The 18,689-nt window shown below is 42.7% G+C and overlaps 1 protein-coding gene across 10 annotated transcripts in view; it reads left to right on the plus strand.

The window, feature by feature from the left end:
• The window catches only part of Synrg (synergin gamma), a 70,889-nt gene that overhangs the window by 9,710 nt on the left and 42,490 nt on the right, over positions 1–18,689 (plus strand). For 4 of the 10 annotated variants that reach the window (XM_028772505.1, XM_028772509.1, XM_028772506.1 and 1 more), the window contains exons 5-9: positions 503–614; positions 6,537–6,614; positions 8,403–8,599; positions 9,217–9,465; positions 13,152–13,285. In XM_028772505.1, coding sequence (XP_028628338.1) covers positions 503–614; positions 6,537–6,614; positions 8,403–8,599; positions 9,217–9,465; positions 13,152–13,285 — 770 coding nt within the window. Of the gene's footprint in view, positions 1–502; positions 615–3,634; positions 3,935–5,220; positions 5,455–6,536; positions 6,615–8,402; positions 8,600–9,216; positions 9,466–13,151; positions 13,286–18,689 lie in introns of all 10 variants that reach the window. The other 6 variants (XM_028772500.1, XM_028772502.1, XM_028772501.1 and 3 more) reach the window with 2 other exon arrangements.

Here is an 18,689-nt window from a genome sequence, read left to right on the forward strand (position 1 = left end):
TCTCAACTTTTTTTTTTTTTTTAACCACCATGACAATATTGGTAATCATTTTCTTGGGAAACATTGATTGATTATAGGAATTGGATTTGTCAGGATCCTCATAGAACTTTTAGTATCTCACAACCCTGTGTAATAGTATTTGATTATGAACCTTTTAAAGTTTTTATACTGTATAGAAGGTCTTTTTATGTATTATTTTATATACTTATTGATATCTTTCTGACTTTGAAAGTTAACTGTTGCAAGTGTGCTGTGAGAATACTGGGCCTGAATCCTGGTGCAGCAGCTCATTCCCGCATTCTTGTACCTGAAAGTCAAAGGCAAGAGGGTGGCCTTGCATGGGTCTGAGGCCAGCCTGGGCTGGACAGAGAGCTCTAAGGCAAACCTTGCCTCAGAACAAAACAAACAAACAAAAACAAAAGAAGAAGAAAAGGTTACTGGAAATAGATGTCTGGGTTTTAGTTTAAAAAGGGAAAAAGTAAACACAATCTTTGTCTTGCAGACAGGAGAGAAGAACAGAGATGATGCTTTGGAAGCCATAAAAGGAAATTTGGATGGGTTTTCCAGAGATGCTAAGATGCACCCCACTCCGGCATCACACCCAAAGAAACCAGGTAGTTTTCATTTTAAGAGACAGGAAGTGTTCTTTCCTTAAAAGGTGGTTGATCATCTCCCTGTGTTTAATTGGCCTTTGCATGTGAAGGTCCGTGCTGAATTTTTCCTTCAAGGTAAATTCAGATTTGAATATTTTTAAATGTAGGGATCTGACCCAGTCAAGCCCTTTAGTTAGAGTTAGCTTTGATAACTTCCCTGTGAAGTTTTCACAGTGAGTGTACTGACGGAAGACAGTCTGTTGTGCTGGGCATGATGGTACACACCTTTAATCCCAGTACTCACTGGGAGACAGAGGCAAGAGGATCTCTAAGTTTGAGGCCGGCCTGGTCTGCCAGGACTACATAGAAAGAGACCCTGTCTTGAAATCAGAAAAAAAATAGCCCGTTGACCCAAAGAAACACAGTAAGCTTACTAGTCCATCTTCATTATTATGACATTGGTACTTTTAGGAGCTAGTTCAAATTTCACTGTTCATGGGACAAAATTTAGAAATTCTGAAAATAGTCATGGCTGTGATGTTCCTTAGTAATCAAATACAACTCAGGAAAGTTCAGTTTCTTTCAGTAAATCTCTTTGTAGTTTTTAATCCTGAGATAATCAAATAAAACTTAGAGAAGCAGAGTAAATGGATATTTTTGTTTTGTTATCATTTTAAAGACTTGGTTGAAATTGTCCTGTATGCAAAATGTTTTTCATCTCTTTAAAATTAAATACTTCGATGTTTTTTTATAAGGTAACTTCAATTATAATGTACCATTAATAGACAATTTTCATAAATCACTCAGCAAGCCAAAAAGTACTATCTTCTGCTAGAAAATATATCAGTAAGTTTTATTTTAAATGCTTGTGATTTAATATCTCTTATAAATTAATATCAGGAGAAAATAATCTAATGTTGACAATATTATCAGTTCTTTTTTTTAAGTATTTATTTTTTCGTGTGTGAGTGTGTGTATATATATGTGTGTGTGTGCTCACCGAGTCTGTCAGATCCCCTGGACCTGGAGTCGACATGCTATTATGAAATTGATATGGACACCAGAAACCATATTCAGGTCCTGGTAAGAGCAGCAAGTGCTCTCAACTGCTGAGCCACCTCTGCAGTCTGTTATTAATTTGTGATTTTTCTGGCTCAGTTTTATCTCTGTCCTGTTAATTCACTGATTAGATTATATACCTTGATTCCTACTACCAAAATCATGCCCAAAGTAAAGTACACACTGAAACTGGAAGGAGAAAGCTTTTAGCAATCATTTTCGGATCAGGAAAAGCATATTTAAAACTGAAAATCGTAAGCCAAACAAGGTAGTGATGAAGTGATTCAGTCAGCATGGTAGCACATCTCTGAAATCTCAGCACTCAAGAGACTAAGATAGAGAAGCTGTGAGCTTGAGGCTAGCCCAAAGTATATACATAGCAAGTTCTAAGCCAACCCAAGCTATGTAGCTGACCCTGTCCCCAAACAAACATTGCAAGTTAAGACTAAAACTGAACCTGGCACTGAACGTAGAAAAGACAGAGAGCAGTGGCCATTGTAGGTCAGACACTGTGTTCACACCAAGTTTCCTTGTCAACACAAAGCTGTGGTCAGCAGTTAGCAGCAAGTAAGATGTGTGAGGTAATCAATTGGTGTGTTATTCAGATTGCCAGAGTTCAGCACACTTACAGATGACACTTCTAAGTGGAGCCGTTTCTACTCTTCCAGAAGACTGTTCTGAGGAAGCTATTCCCAAAGCTTACCCAGTCAGTCTTAAGACATCCAAAGCAGCTGAGAACCCACAGAGAACCTTAACCTGTGCTCTCAGCAGCCCTTGTTGGGAAGCATGGGGTTCAATGTTACATGACCTTTTTCTTCTTTAAAAAAATTACAGCAATATGTTTGCATATTCATTTTCATTTTTCATATAACTTTTGGTAATTCCAGATTTCATTCTACTGGTCTTAAGTAACAAGCTTGGAATTACCACCATCTTTTTCCAATGAGAGGCTGTTCCTTGTTACATTAGACATTAGTAGATAGTAAAGCAATTCAAACAGATTAAAAATATGAAGAAACAGCTAGTCGTGATGGCGCATACATTTGAACCCCAGCATACAGAAGGCAGAGGCAGGTGGATCTCTGAGGCCAGCCTGGTCTATACAGTGAGTTCCAGGACAGCCAGCATACAGAGAAACACTGTCTCAAATAAATAAATAAATAAATAAATAAATAAATAAACAAACAAAAACCAACCAACCAAACAAACAAAATGAAATGGAACTATCAGTGAGCTCTGTGTTAAATGTAGCTCTTGTAGAGCACATTTAGTATGTGAGTGAGTCTCACACATAGTGATAAAAAGCCACACTGTGGCTGGGGAGATGGCTCCTCGTAAGAGCTCTTGCCATGAAAGCATGAGGACCTGAATTCAAACCCCAAGCACTCATACAGAGCAGTGGAATTTCGTTCATTTTATGCAGCACTCTTATGGGGTGGGGTGGGGTGGGGTTGAAAGATCTTTCTAGGGTTGAATGTGAATGTGGTGATGCATGCCATTGATCTGAGCACTCAGGAGGCAAAAGCAGAGAGATCTCTGTGAGTTCAAGGTTAGCCTGATCTAAGGAATGAGTTCCAGGACAGCCAGGGCTTAGTGGAGAGACCCTGTCTCAAAAAAACAAAGAAAAGAAGGAAATAGTTTCTAGATAGACAGACCACTTGGATTTCAGAAGTAATTGTCACTTTGATGCACAATTAATGCTACCTAATAAAATGAAGGACGGAAATTTGAGTTAATTTTGTCTGTTTTGAACCAAATGTAGACTAGTTCCTGAGCTTATTTGTAGAACAAAGCAGACATACTCCCTTGGCTATTGTTGTTTCTTGCTCCCCTCTGCTGTTCTGTTCGCATTTGAACGTGCTCTGAGGGGTGTCACCTCTGCTGTTTGTATTTGGGCGTGCTCTGTGGGTTGTCGCATCTGGATGCCTCTCTCCCTCTGGTTTTCACTCCCGTGTGTTTCATTGCCATTTTCCATTTTGCAGACTGCCCCACATCTCATTCTACTAAAACTGTCTCCCCATCATCTGCCTTTCTTGGCGAAGACGAATTCAGTGGCTTTATGCAGGGGCCTGTTGAGCTTCCCACTTGCGGGCCTCCTTCCACAGCCCGGCCCTTTCAGTCTTTCCTCCCCAGCACCCCACTCGGCCAGTTACACACACAGAAGGCTGGGGCACAGCCTCTACCTCCAGCTCAGGCTCCAGTGTCTTTTGCCTTACATGGTGTCCATGGGCAAATTCATTATTTATCTGCTGCCTCAGCTTCCCACAGTGTGCAGAAAGCAGGTAACTCCTGGTGTTATTATCAAAGTGTTAAGATATTCTAGGATAATTTACTTCTCTTACTTATGTAGAGGATACAGTGCTGTTGTCAAAAAAAAAAAAACAAAAAAAAAAACCAACCAACCCATATGTGATTTATGAGAACCATTGACAGCCACCAACACAAGGCTTGATTAGTTTTTGTATCCTTGTTTACCAGAAAAGTGATTGAAAGCCTTTCACTGCTGTGTGTTAGAAACAGGAGAGACTTCAGGAGCAGACTGGCCTCCTAAGATTATGTTAAGATGAACGTGATGGGGAGGGCTCCTTTAAAAAGCAATCTTTCTACACAAAGAGTCAATGAAATGTTAAAAATAAACAAAGCGGGAGCAGTGGCTCAGTTCACTGAGGTGGCTCAGCAGGTAGAGTGCTTGCCACCAAGCCTGCTGACTGAGGTTACCCTCAGAGCACATTCTGGAAGGGGAGGAGTGAATTCCACATGTTGTCGTCTCACTGTCACACATGGGCCAGCGTGCACACAGGAAATACATACAAATCCTTTAAAATGTGATCTCTCCAGCCGCCTGTGGTGCACACACCTGTAATCCAGTCCTTAAGACACGGAGGTGATCAGAAGGAGCTCAGGGACATCCTGAGCTATATGGATCAGGACCAACCTGGCTACATGAGTCCCTGGTTCAGAAACAGGGAGGGAGGAAAGGGCCCCTTATAAGATGGATGTGGTGGCTCATGTCTGTAATCCCAGCACTAGGCAGATAGAGGCAGGAGAGTCTGCTTAGGTTTGAGGCCTGCCTACTGCAGTGATGCTTTTTGGCCTTGCACAAGTCTTTAAAGATTTCTGTACTTAGTTTTTATCATGTGTGAAATTGTGGAGCAGGCACAGTATCTCAAGACATGGTGTGTGGGGAAGGGTCTTGGGAGACCTGTACTTAGTCTTAAGACTTGCCGTTCAGCAGATGTGTGACCAGGCCAGACAGGGAGCTCCCACTAGCTAAGAGGGGTGTCTGTCTGGTTGTGGAAGCTTGCCACCTTCCCACAGCAGTGCTCCCCCACTGTGTTTGTTTACTTCCTGGCGTAAGTTCCCTAAGAACTAGAGTAAGGTTATTATTTTAAGTTCTCTAAAACCTCTGAAGTCTCTCAAATCCTACACAGATGGGTAGCAAGTGAATTATTACATAATTCATGCTCTGTGGGGAGGCCTTCCCCTGAGAATACGGGGGCGGGGAGGGATGAAGAAAAGCTTGGTGTATGCAGTAATATACAAATAATCCTTCATGCTGTTTGTTTAGGCCCTTCCTTGGAAGAGAAGCTCCTAGTGTCTTGTGATATAAGTGCATCTGGGCAGGAACACATTAAATTAGATACTCCTGAAGCTGGGCACAAAGCCGTAGTCCCAGGTTCCAGTAAGAAGTGCCCCGGTTTAATGGCCCATAACGGGGGTGCTGTAGATGGATGTGTGAGTGGTCCCACCACTGCAGAGGCAGAAAGGACTTCAGATCAAACCCTGTCAAAGGAAGAGAGTGGTGAGCTCCTGGGCATTCAGCACACTATTTAACCAACTCCCGCTCAGACTCTAACATTTTAAGCATTAATCTTAAAATGAATGCTGCTTGATTATGCTAATTACAATTTTGCTTAAATATTTTATGCAATCTTTTCTCCGATTAACCCCTAAGATTTTTCTCTGACTCCTTTGAATACACTGTGTTACTCCTTTTCAAATGATGTTGGTTGTAACCCTGCTTCCTAATCAGAATCACTCCTGACCTAAACTTTCCTCATTTTTATACCAGCACCTGTTGATTCCCCTCATACTTTCTGGTTTTCCATAAAGGTTAAAAAGTTCAATTATAACTGGAAAAGTCACCAATGAAAATGTAGTTTCCGCCGGGCGGTGGTGGCGCACGCCTTTAATCCCAGCACTTGGGAGGCAGAGGCAGGCGGATTTCTGAGTTCGAGGCCAGCCTGGTCTACAGGGTGAGTTCCAGGACAGCCACAACTATACAGAGAAACCCTGTCTCGAAAAACAAAAAAAAAACAAAAAACAAAAAAAAACAAAAAAAACAAAAAAAAAAAAAAAAGAAAATGTAGTTTCCCCCTCTGATCTAAATAGTTTGCATTGCTGCCTGAAAGATCCAGATCCATACACTCAAGGCTCTGGATATGAGCCCCCAGTGCAGAGGAGAGACAAACAGGCCTTTAGCCTGCAGTGGAACACAAGCTTGGTACCTGCATGGCCCCATCCTGTTCCCAAAACGCAAAAGCTGAATTCAAAACTTTAACTGCAGAGACGAATCAGAATGTAGGCAGCCCTGGAGACAAACCCCAGGGGGATGTTCTGCATGTGTAATTTTAAGCCACGGCCTGTTGTGTTCTCCTGTTAGCTTGTCATACACATTAGATGTGCAAACCTCCTACAACCCAGATCACTGATTTGCACTTTCTTTGCACTTTAATGCATAATTACTGAACAAGACTTGTTTGGAAACCAAGTACTTTAGTTATATTGGTGACTTTTTTCTAGTGTCTCCAGCCAGTACTCCTCTGTGTAAAAAGTGGTGACTTGTCTCCAGACCATGTGTATATTAACATCCTTACCTTGTAGGTGTGGGCATGTTTCCCTCTCAGGATCCTGTTCAGCCCAGAATGCCTCCTTGGATTTACAATGAGAGTTTGGTTCCAGGTAAAGTAAAGCTGCTTTGCCCAGCATCCCCCTTCTGGATATTTGACTTTAAATGTTACAGAGATATTTCTAAATACTGACTGTAGTGGTTGTAAGATATGCAGAAGGAATTGCTACTTATGCTTTTTCTCCAAGAGTGTAGAACACTAACCCAACCTGGTGTTTAGGACTACTTCTTGGGCTGGGGACAGTGATGCACAACTGTAATCCGAGCACTTAGCAGGCAGAGGCTGGTGCTCTCTCTGAGTTCCAGGCAGGACAGCCAGGGCTATGCAGTGAGACCTTGTCTCAAAAAAAGGAGAAAGAAAGAGGGGGAGGGAGGAAAAGAGAAAGGGAAAAGAAAGAAAAGAAGAGAAAGAAAAAAGACTGCTATATCGAGACTGCTTTGTTCACGGGGCAAAGGCCAAGCCATTAGAGTCATTGTGTTTTAAATGACATTGTCAGATACTTATTTCAAAGGCTACTAACAACCTATCAAGAATCATAATACTGTGGCTAAAGAGATGATTCAGTGGTTAAGAGCATACCTGGTCTTCCAGGACCACGGTTTTGGGAGAACCCACACTATGACTCGTAACTATCCTCTTCCAGCCTCTTCAGGCACTAGACATGCATGTATACACAGATTGACATGCAGACACAACACCTATACACATACAGTTTTTAAAGTATCTTGTTAATACTTTGTGCATTCTTTTCTTTCTTTCTTTTTGTTGTTGTTGTTGTTGTTTGTTTTTTGGTTTTTGTTTTTTTGAGACAGGGTTTCTCTGTATAGCCTTGGCTGTCCTGGAACTCACTCTGTAGACCAGGCTGGCCTCAAACTCAGAAATCCACCTGCCTCTACCTCCCAAGTGCTGGGATTAAAGGCATGCGCCACCACCACCCGGTAACTTTGTGCATTCTTAAGGGTTATATTTTTTTAAATATTCTTTTTTCTGATTGTCCTATGAAACAATATGAAATATTATATGAAATGAAAGATTGGGTAACATCATTTTCTACATTGGAAAGTGGTGTTTGGGAGTTTTGTTGTTTTTTTTTTAATGTGTATTGCTATTGTTGAGTTGAAGAAATTACTAAAATGGATAGTATGGTCGTTCTCAGTAGATACAAGATGATAGTGTGTTTAAGCCACGATCAATAGACACAGAAATAATAGTCCTTCAGCAGCAGATGCTGAGGTTAGTAAATCATAGCTGCTTGGTTTGCTGTACAGCGCCTTATACGCTGAGGTGTGTCTATTAGCTCACCAGTGCTAAGGCTGGTACAGGCAAACATTGTTCTACACTTGAATAAATGTTGAAGTAAGATCTCTACAGAAGAATTTCTTTCTGGGAGAAATTGGTAAATGTCTGCTTTGTATTTTAATCTTACAGCCACAATTCAAAGGCTAGATATTCTCCCAAACCATGTGGGACCCAGTCTGCCCATTTTGAATCTCTTTCCTTTCCTCTCTTTAAACCCTTCGGAAACTAGATCTTAGTATATTTTTTAATTGTATCCATTTTCTGGTAGTTTGTCTTTTCTCCTTCATTCTCCTCTGTATATATGCATGCAGCCTTTCCTAGTCATGTATGTGTAGGTTTGCATGGGTGTGGAGGTCAGAGGGTTCCAGGGATTGAACTCAGGTCATCAGGCTTGGCAGCGGGGCCTCTCCCGCACTGAGCCAGATGCCAGCTATATTAAAGCAATTTGACCTAAGATTATTCTTTTATACCAACAGTGGTAGCAGCAAAGTCAACCACCTGCAGTGTGTTTGCATTTGTCATTTGATTTTTCTTTCAATAGATGCCTATAAGAAAATTTTAGAAACCACAATGACTCCAACTGGAATAGATACTGGTAAACTTTATCCCATTCTGATGTCATCTGGACTTCCCAGGGAAACTCTCGGACAGATATGGGCCTTAGCTAATCGAACTACACCTGGCAAGCTCACTAAGGAGGAGCTTTATACCGTTCTCGCCATGGTAGCAGTAACTCAGGTAGACTGTGTGTCTTATGTCAGAACAAGTGTGTTGTTTCTACAGATTGAAATAATGAATCCCTTTTCGTCATAGTCTTATAGATTTCCTTGTACATTAAAATTAAGGTGCTTTGTGATACAGTTTTCCAAAAATACACAGTCCATGTAATTCACACCCCAGCACATTATTCCTTTGTTCAAAAGTGAAAATAGTTGATGAAATCAGTTTTTGCCCTTACTTAGAACTCCTTAAAGTATACTTAGGCTGGTAGCAAGCTTTCTTATATTTTGAAATTAGTTTAAGATCTTTGATTTTAGCAAATTAGTCAAACTTATCAGACAAAAAAATAAATGTCACAGTTGATGTGTGCTGACCATGTCTACGTAGTATCAGCATCAGGTGTTTTAAATGAGGAGAGCTTGGATGCTGCATGAAAGTACCTTGTGTAATTACATTTTCAGTAATATAGAGCAGTCGTGTATCCTGCTTCGTTGTCCTCCTGGATACTGTTCTCCTGGTAGCAGGCAAAGAAAGAGAACCAACAGGAAAGCTTCCTATAGGTCTCTCTTGCACTGATGTTGAATATCGGTCTGCTGCTGGCTAAAATGTTTCCGTATTTTTGGTGTTCCATGTAGAGGGGTGTTCCTGCCATGAGCCCTGATGCTTTGAACCAGTTCCCAGCAGCTCCCATTCCTACCCTAAGCGGCTTTCCTATGACTCTGCCTACCCCAGTGAGCCAGCCAACGGCGATGCCCTCGGGCCCTGCAGGCTCCATGCCCCTCACCCTCGGACAGCCCATCATGGGCATTAACCTTGTTGGACCAGTGGGTGGAGCTGCAGCACCACCTTCCAGTGGCTTCATGCCAGCCTACCCCTCAAACCAGGTAAGTGGAGAAGCTCTGTGTGTGCCAGACCATTCCAGAAAGTGTATGTGGGATGTGGGCAGCTTTCCTTCAGAGATTCAGTCTGCTGGATTGTAGTGGACACTTGATATGGAAATAGAGGTGTGATTCTTCTGTGAGCTCTCACCTAGGATACTTAGGATCCTCCTAACCCTGGCCCCAGCTCTTCAGAAAATAAAATAATTTTTAAGTATTGATATAATACAAAATTCAATTGTTTGTTTTTGCTTTTAATTATTTTTTAAATACACAAAATATTTGTAGAGAACTAAGCAGTTGAGGAAAACACGTGATATCTACCTCTGTCCTCCTACACATGTACACACATACATGTACCACACACATACATGCACACATACACAAACACACATATACCACACACACACACACACACATACACACACACACACACACAGATTTTAAAGCCAGAGATGGTAGTCCATACCTTTGACTTCAATACTCAGAGGTCAGAGGCAGGAGATCTCTGAGTTTGAGGCCAGCCTAGTTTACATAGAAAGTTCCAGGCCTGCCAGGGCTATATGGTAAATCCTGTCTTAAAAGTTTCACTTCTCAGATTAGCAAACCAATATTTTTAATGTACAGATAGACATACAGTGTCATGTAGGAAAAAAATAACTAATCCTGCAGGTTTATTGGCACAACTATTTGAAAACATGCTCCTCAGAGATGGCAGCTGACGTTAGCAGAGTCAGGATGTCAGCAGTGACACTGCTTGTTAGAATAGAACGTTACTGCTCATCACAAAGAAAATGTTCCATGATTTCGGTTTCTCCATACAGTGGAAAGTAATCGTTAACATGAACAGAGTGGATCTCCGTTCCATAGGGCATGGAAGGATGACCCTGTTGTATAATGACATTTCTGAAGTACCGAACAGTGTAACGTGAGCCTGTTCCATAAAGCAAACGGGCTGTGAACAGTCTGCTGCTCTGGGTGGAAGCCTAGAAGCCGGTGTTGCTTTATGTGTGTGTACAGCTGGTTATGGGGGGCTCATGTCATGTCTGTTCACAAACACTGCTGTCAGCAACCAGACAAATGTAATCCAACTACTTTAAAAATGTTAGGTTAGCTATTTAAGCCAGTCCTTTCATTACATTTGTGCCAGAGAGTACTTTAAAATATGGGGGAGGATTCTTTTTTTTTTTAAAGCATCTTTTGTTTTCAAAGATTTATTTATTTTAATTTATATGAATACACTGTTGCTGTCGTCAGACACACCAGAAGAGAGCATCAGCTCCTGTTGCAGGTGGTTGTGAGCCACCATGTGGTTGCTGGGAATTGAACTCAAGACCTCTGGAAGAGCAGTCAGTGCTCTTAACCACTGAGCCATCTCTCCAGCCCCTGAGACAGGATTCTTGCCTTAAGCATCTCTGTTATTATATGTCAGTTGTGTTCTTGCCTGGAGCTGTATGTGCCCAGTGGTATAGCACTTGTCTAATATGCACAAAACCCTGTGTTCAATTCCAGCATGTGTGCACACACACACACACACACACACATGATTATGAAATTAGGCAGTTCTAATTAAATTGAGCAATTAAATGAAAGGCTCTGAAGTTGATGCATGGTGAGGAGTTATTTACATTGGCAATCTCAGGTTCCCTATGTAAATATCCTTTGACAAGGTTGAGTTATCTGAAAGGCCTTAATTGAGAAGATGCCTCCATAAGATCTTGCTGTAGGGCATTTTTTTTAGATTAGTGATAGTGTGTGGTGCCATCCCTGGGCTGGTGGTCCTGGATTCTATAAGAAAGCAGGCTGAGCTAGCCAGTAAGCAGCACTTCTCCATGGCCTCTGCATCAGCCCCTGCCTCCATGTCTGTGCCCTATACTTGAGTTCTTGTCCTGTCTTCCTTCCATGATGAACAGATGTGGAAGTATAAGCCAAATAAACCCTCTCCTCTCCAAGTTACTTTGGTCACAGTGTTTCATCATAGCATGAGGAATCCTAAAACAAGTTGGTACCAGAATAGCAGAATATTGCTGTGGCTGACCTGACCATGCTGTTTTGGGCGAGGATTATAGAAGGACTTTGAAACTTTGGGCGAGAAAAGCCATTGCGTGTTGACAGCTAAACGAAGTGTGATGCAGGAGCTTGGGAGATAAGAATGTTGAGTGCCATGCACATGATGGAGACCTGGCTTGTGAAGTTTCAGAGGGAAACAAAGACTCTACTGGGCCTTTTGTATGAACAATTTATGTTTCTGGTCAGCTGGAGTTGAAGAATCAGCTGTGATTAGCAAAAGACCAGAACCACTAGCATAAAACCTTGCTTTGCTGGAACAATGGATGCATGTCAGCTGGGGCTGAAGAATCGTCTGTGGTTAAGAAGAGGCCAGCATCATTGAGGTGAAGTCTTCTGGGAAGTGTTTCCAGAGACTTAGCACACAGAAGCTGTGTTCTAGGCATGGCCAAAGTTGTACCTTGTGCTGACAGCTGAACTTTGTAATGTAAGAGTCACCCTGGTAGTGCTGATTTTGAAGGTGTGAAGGGTTTGTGGAGAACAGCTGAGGCTTGGCACTGTGTGGGAGGGCTGGAGTCCCTGAAGAGAGCCCAGGAGGGGCTGTTGGTGAAAGTGCAGTTCAAGTGCAGCTAGGGAGCACAGCAGTTCTGGAGATCCCAGTGCTATGGGATGACCACGAGAACAGCAGCAGTAGTGGAATGGAGCAAGCTGGAGCCTAGAAGATGAGCTTTGTGTGCTGCAGAGGGCAGAACCAGGGAAGAGAACCACACCCCTTGGAGTGAGTCCCAGAGAATTGGACACTGAGTTATTTACACTGTGGAAGTTTGGTTTTGTTTGGTTTGGATTGTGACTGTGTTCTGTTCCTTCCCTCTTGAAATAAGAAAGTCTTTTATTTTTTATTTTACAGAAGCCTACAGTTAAGAGGCTTTGGATTTGAAAAGAAATGGCTGTTTTTAAAAGACTGAATTTTTTTAGCCGGGCAGTGGTGGCGCACGCCTTTAATCCCAGCACTTGGGAGGCAGAGGCAGGCGGATTTCTGAGTTTGAGGCCAGCCTGGTCTACAGAGTGAGTTCCAGGACAGCCTGGGCTATAAAGAGAAACCCTATCTCAAAAAAAAAAAAAATTAATAATAATAATAAAATAAAATAAATTTTTTTAAAAAAGACTGAACTTTTAAAGACTGAACTTTTACAGTTTGGGATGTTTGTGTTGTAGTGTTGATACTAAGGTGCGGTCTCGGGGAAGAACAAGAAAGGAAAGGTTATGACTTAGCAGTGATGTGTTGTGTGTCAGGTTAACAAGGGGTCAGTCGTGCTGGCTAATTTTATGTCAACTTGACACAAGCTAGAGTTACCTGAAAGAGGGGAGTTCAGTTGAGAAAATCCCTCCATAAGATCTGGTTATGAGTCATGTGGTGCCATCCCTGGGCTGGTGGTCCTGGGTTCAGTAAGAAAGCAGGCTGAGCAAGCCATGATGAGCAGGCCAGTAAGCTGCACCCTTCCATGACCTCTGCATCAGCTCCTGCCTCCAGGTTCCTTCCCTGTTTGAGCCGTGTCCTGACTTCCTTCAGTGATGAACAGTGATGTGGAGGAGTAAGCCAAAGAAACCCTCTCTCCACAGCTCACTTTGGTCACAGTGTTTCACCGCAGCAATAGTGACCTGACTCTAACACTTTGTAAATCTAGGTGGGAAAGACAGAAGAAGATGACTTCCAGGATTTTCAAGATGCTTCGAAGTCAGGATCCATCGATGATTCTTTCACTGACTTCCAAGAGGTGTCTGCTTCCTCAAAAACCAGTAATTCCCAGCATGGAAACAGGTAGGACAGAGTTGAATATATTTAACCTTACATTTTACCATCAGGGAAAGGGCATCCATGTATAAGCCTAAAAACAACAAGTGTCCTGTCCAGAGAGCAGTGGTTTACCTGTTCCTCTCATGTCCCCTGGGCTGTGCTCGGCATTCAGACTGCTACCCTCTGCTTCTGTGCTCTGTGGCCACCTGACCTTTGGCTCCTCCTCTTCCTTCCAGTGCACACCTGCTTGTCATGTTTGTCTTTAGCCTGCTTTGTGGGGCTGGGTGTGGTGGGGCACCCCTTCAAGGAATCCAAGTGGATCTCTGTGAGTTCTAGGCCAGCCTAGTCTACACAGTGAGTTTCAGGACAGCCAGGACTCCACAGAGAAACCTCTAAAAAGAAAGAGAGACAAAGGAAAACAACAAACCTGTCTTGTGACAGCAGAGTGACTGTACCACAGTGGCTTCCTGTTCTCTTATTAGATCCAGTCTTCAGCTGTTGAAAAAAGTTTGAAGCAGGATCATGCAATTTTGTATTTTATAATAGTATAACATACTCCTGATTTTCCATAAAATTGTAATTCAGGTTCCTGGATTTTAATTATTCACGTGTCTTTTCTTCATCAGTGGCTTCTGACCTCCAGATTTCTGTTTGTTTGCACACAGACCTGCAAACATTTCACTTAGGTTTTCCTCTAGAGCAGGGGTTCTCAACCTTCCTAATGCTGCAACCCTTCAATACAGTTTTACAGTTCCTTGTGCTGTGCTGACCCCAAACCATAAAATTATTTCTGTTGCTACTTCATGACTAATTTTGCTACTGTTATGAATCATAATGTAAAGATCTATGTTTTCTGATGGTCTTAGGCAATCCCCGTGAAAGAATCGTTTGACACTCCCTATGCCTTGAAAGGCATCGTGCCCCACAGCTTGAGAAGCTCGGCCCTAGAGATAGTCATTGGTTCAGCTAGCACATCGTCAGCACCTCATCTGCCTGGGTTCAGTCAGCACACTGTGAGCATCTCACCCTCTCTGCCTACTCCCTTCTCTGTTTAGATCCTTCCTCCACAGATTGGAGGAGCAGACTGAGTACACAATAGGCTGTATTTGGTTTTATTTTGAAAGTTGTTTCTGTCAGACAGAGCACATACTGTGTTTCTCTTATGTGTCTGTTTGTGTAGTCAGTACTGTCGCTCCCATTTTACCCAGTCAGACCTCCCACATCATACCATGCTAAAGATAGGCAGGAGAGAGGAGTTTTCAGACCAGAAATAGATTATTCTGAGAATAAGAATATAAAGAATATATTCTACACAGCTAGACGTGGTGGCACACACCTATAAGGCTAACACTTGGCAATCTGAGGCTGGAGATGTGCCACGAGGAAGGAGCCCACCTGGGTCACAATGTGAGGCAACAGAAATGTATGCCAAACATGTGTAAGGGACACACAGTGTCTAGTACTGTAATGTCAGCACATCCATCACACACCAGGACAAAACTCTGCATCATATGGCCACCTAGACCTCTTCCCTCAGACAAAACTTACACATCCTATCCTACGAGTCAGGCAAGACATCTCAAACTCACTGCAGAATTAGGTTAATTTCCTACTGAGAGCCAAATATTTGTCACATCACCATTACTGATCTTCCTTGGCTGGTCCAGGATTTCACCACACCCAGTCACCAGGCTGAAGGCGTGTGTCCTGTCTCTGCTCGGCTCTCCCTGCATAGCAGCCTTGTGTTTGCTCTTGCTCTGCCCGGCTCATGCAGTCTGCAGTCCAGCCCTCCAGAGACATTTGCTTCTCACCATTCCTGGTCGGCCTCTCTAGATCTAATTCAAAACTTATTTCAAAAATCAGCTAAACCTCGGGTTTTCTAACTCGTCCAGCAGCCCATGCGTGTGAGATAAGTTACCGTCCCCCTTTTCTGCTACTAACTGTACCCTAACTGAAATGCTCTGTGTTTCTCAAGTTTCACCCCAGTGTTGCTTGGCTCTCACATAACTGTTAGATGATGATGTTAAACTCTGTGGACTATAAACCGTCTCTCAAGTGAGTAGGGGAAAGGTCTTTCAGTTGATGGAGTTAAAATTGGGTAAAAGTTCTAAAATGGTATCCAGACCTAAGATGTGTGGGCTTTTGACAGATTTTTATTTTTTTAACCTTACGGTTTTTTTTGTTTATCATATTGGTTGACTGTTTTATTGTTTGTTTTTTAAAGTATATATGTGTGTGCATCTGTATGTCTGTATCTCTCTATCTGTCTATGTGGATATATGTCACATGCGTGCAGGTGCCCAAGAAGACAGAACAGAGCATCCGATCCCCTGGCACTGTGTCACAGGCAGCTGTGCATGTCGTCACTTATCGTCACACACAGCTGTGCACATGCCTTTTACAGCTCTCATGTCACTATCTCCGTTTCCCTTAAATGAAAATAGTTTTCTCCTGTCTAGAAGTCCGCACTCGTGTTCACATAGTCAGTCCTTCAGCGTGTCTTTACTTAGCAGCTACTATATGCCAGATGCTGGGGTGAAACACTAAAAATACAGACCAAAATCCACAGTTGCCGTTATATAGAAGCTCAGTTTACTCTGGGCACCTGCATTACCCCTTAAAGCTCTCGTGACTCAGTCTGAATTGTGTGTCTGTTGAATCTTCAGATTCAGTCAGCTAAATTGAAAAATATTCAGAAAAAAAAAATGGTGTATCTGCTGAAAATGCCCGAAGTTTGGTGTCTTTATATCCAGACAATGCTGCACAGTGACTGTGCACAGTCTTTTCAATGTGAGATATGGTAGCTAACGCAGGTGATTGATTTCAAGTGTGTGGGGGGTGCAAGTGGGTTACATACACATACCACATGATCACACTAGAGACTCACACATCTGTGAGTGATCTGAACTGTGATCATCTGTGTTCTGTATTATGAATTTAGCTTAAAAGCCGTCTGTGAGTCACGATAACATAACTAAGCCTTGGTCAGTGTCTTCAGGCAGAAAATGGGCATGAGGTGTCAGCAAAGATGGCAGAACAAAGGAAGCTTAAGGAGTAGACTGGGTGGAAAGCCCGAGGTCAGAGAAGGAAAGACAGACAAGGGAACAGATGTCTACCACAGCATGGGCTTTATTTGGGAAGAGGCCTATAGGGAGAACTCTCTAGTCCAAAAAACCAGAGAGCCTGCCCCCTCCAACAGTTATGGGGCAGCAAAAGAGGGGGGAAGATGACTGAAATTTCCCATTGGGGGCCCTGTTATTAGGAAACAGGTGAGCAGTGTGGAAAAGAATGTTAGGAGATCCGTGACCATCCCTGTGGCCACCGTTACTGGAGGCCTGGCCGAGTGGGAGGGGCAAGAACCTCAAGTAGGAAGTTGCTTTAATTCTGAGAGGCAACTTACTGTTGTTTCTGTAATTGTTGTGTGTAACCAGAATGGAGAAGTTTTACACAGTGGAGTGGCTGTGGCTGACAAGAAGCACTATAAGTTGGAGAGAAAGCTGTAGCAGCTAGGGCAGCCCGTGTTGTGGGAAGCCTGTGATCTGTGTTCACATCTGTAAAGCATCCTCAGAGTAAGAAATGGTTTCAGGAAAAGCTTTTCTCCCACTGTAAGCCCAGAGGGAGCTGCTCTGAGTTTTGAGTGACAGCAAGGAAATGCTGTGTTCTTGACACAGGGAAGAGAGAGTATCCCAGGCATCCAGCTGTGTATTCAGAAAGTACTCAGGTGGAGGGTGGCTAGGAGAGCCAGTTACACAGACCAGGCTCTGGCACAGCTGTAGCACCAGGAACCTTGGGGCTCTTAGCCGAGAACTAAGCATTTCTTTGGTTTTGTTTTCTGTGGTTTGTTTGTTAAAACAGGGTCTCCATTATTACATAGCTCTGGCCATCCTAAAACTGTATAGACCAGGGTTGCCTAAGACCACAGAGATCTGCTTTACCTCTACCTCCCAAGTACTGGGATTAAATAATGTACCACCACACTGTAATCTAAGCATTTCTTTGTAAATATTAATATTTAGCAAAGTGGGGAGGGACCATATCTGTATAAGAAATACCAAATAGTCTTTTCTGTCACATACTATACAATGTGTGTTTGAGACAAGGAATTCTAGTCCCCCCACCTTGTAGACTTTAATCCCTCCCCCCCAATAAAAAGGTCCATTGCTCTACTCCAGGAATGTGAAGGCCTGGAGCAGTGACCTTCTCCCCTTCCTTCCTTTCCTGTGCTGGCGCCTACTCTGTACAAACTAGCCAATCAAGTAATACAGTGAGGTCAGCCCCCAGCCATTGGAGAAGAGATTCAGTCACCACAGAGTTAGAATAAAAACCAGGTGCACTTTCTGTCTCTGTGTGCTCTTCAGGGTACATTCTCAAGAGTAAGATTTACCTTGTCCAGACTCTTCAGTTGAAATGGTGGTTTCTTATTTTTACACCTGCAGCAGCTATATGGAAGTAGAGTCTCTGGGGAAAACAAGATGTGTTCTTTGATGACCAGGTTCCCAGTTTTGCCTTTAATGGAATGCAGATTTTATATTTCAAAACAGCGTGTCCCTCTCACTTGAGAACTTCCCTGAAAGAGCAGAAATGACTGTTTTCATGTATAAAGCAGATAATGACTGCTATACATAATAGGCATAAACACGCTGATGGTGATTACAGCCTTCTTTAAAAAAAAATAACGGCTCCTGAAAGGCACCGAAGTGCAGCCCTGATCTGTGGTGCGCATGTATAATTGGTGTATGCCAACGTTCTGGACGGGAACTGGATTTTCTTAGTTTCCATCAGCTGCTTCATTACCCTGCAGAGTCTCTCTTTGTCCCATTCTGTGAATATAATTTTAAAATTAATTACATTCAATTAAATGTCACATTTAGCAGAAAGATTTTGCCACTGAGCTTTTAAAAGACCATAGCTAAAATTGGAGGGTTACAAAAAGCAGGCAGGGCATCCAGTTTCCTGGGCTTTTTGTCCTTAAACACCAATTACCTGTATTCCTATGTAACGTTCTGGTCAATGAGCTATAGTTTAATTATTTATGGAACTGTAAAAGCATCCACCTACATGTATAGATGATAAGCTATTACATTTGTCAAGATCAGATAGCAGCAGCCGTGTGGCGGTGATGTGAAATTTTAATATCCAATGCCTTTAAGTCTTGAAACACAGTGGACCCAATTACCATGCGTGTAGGACAGCCTGGTTCCTACCTCGGTTGTAGGCTGCTGATAAGAAGATTTAAATCACTGTGGAAAGGATTTTGCTGCAGGGCAGAGACCTCAATAGAAATCCATTTTTATATCTTGTGCTGTGGTACTGAATGACACTGGCTGGTGGTGAGATGCTGTCATTCATATGTAAAAGTTCTTCTTCCAGGGAACTGCCTGCCTCTGATAAGAGGAAAAAGGAAGGCTGCTACAGTGTGCTCAAGTCT

This window comes from Grammomys surdaster, unplaced genomic scaffold (assembly GCF_004785775.1).
Source record: "Grammomys surdaster isolate TR1022 unplaced genomic scaffold, NIH_TR_1.0 213, whole genome shotgun sequence".
NCBI lineage: Eukaryota > Metazoa > Chordata > Mammalia > Rodentia > Muridae > Grammomys > Grammomys surdaster.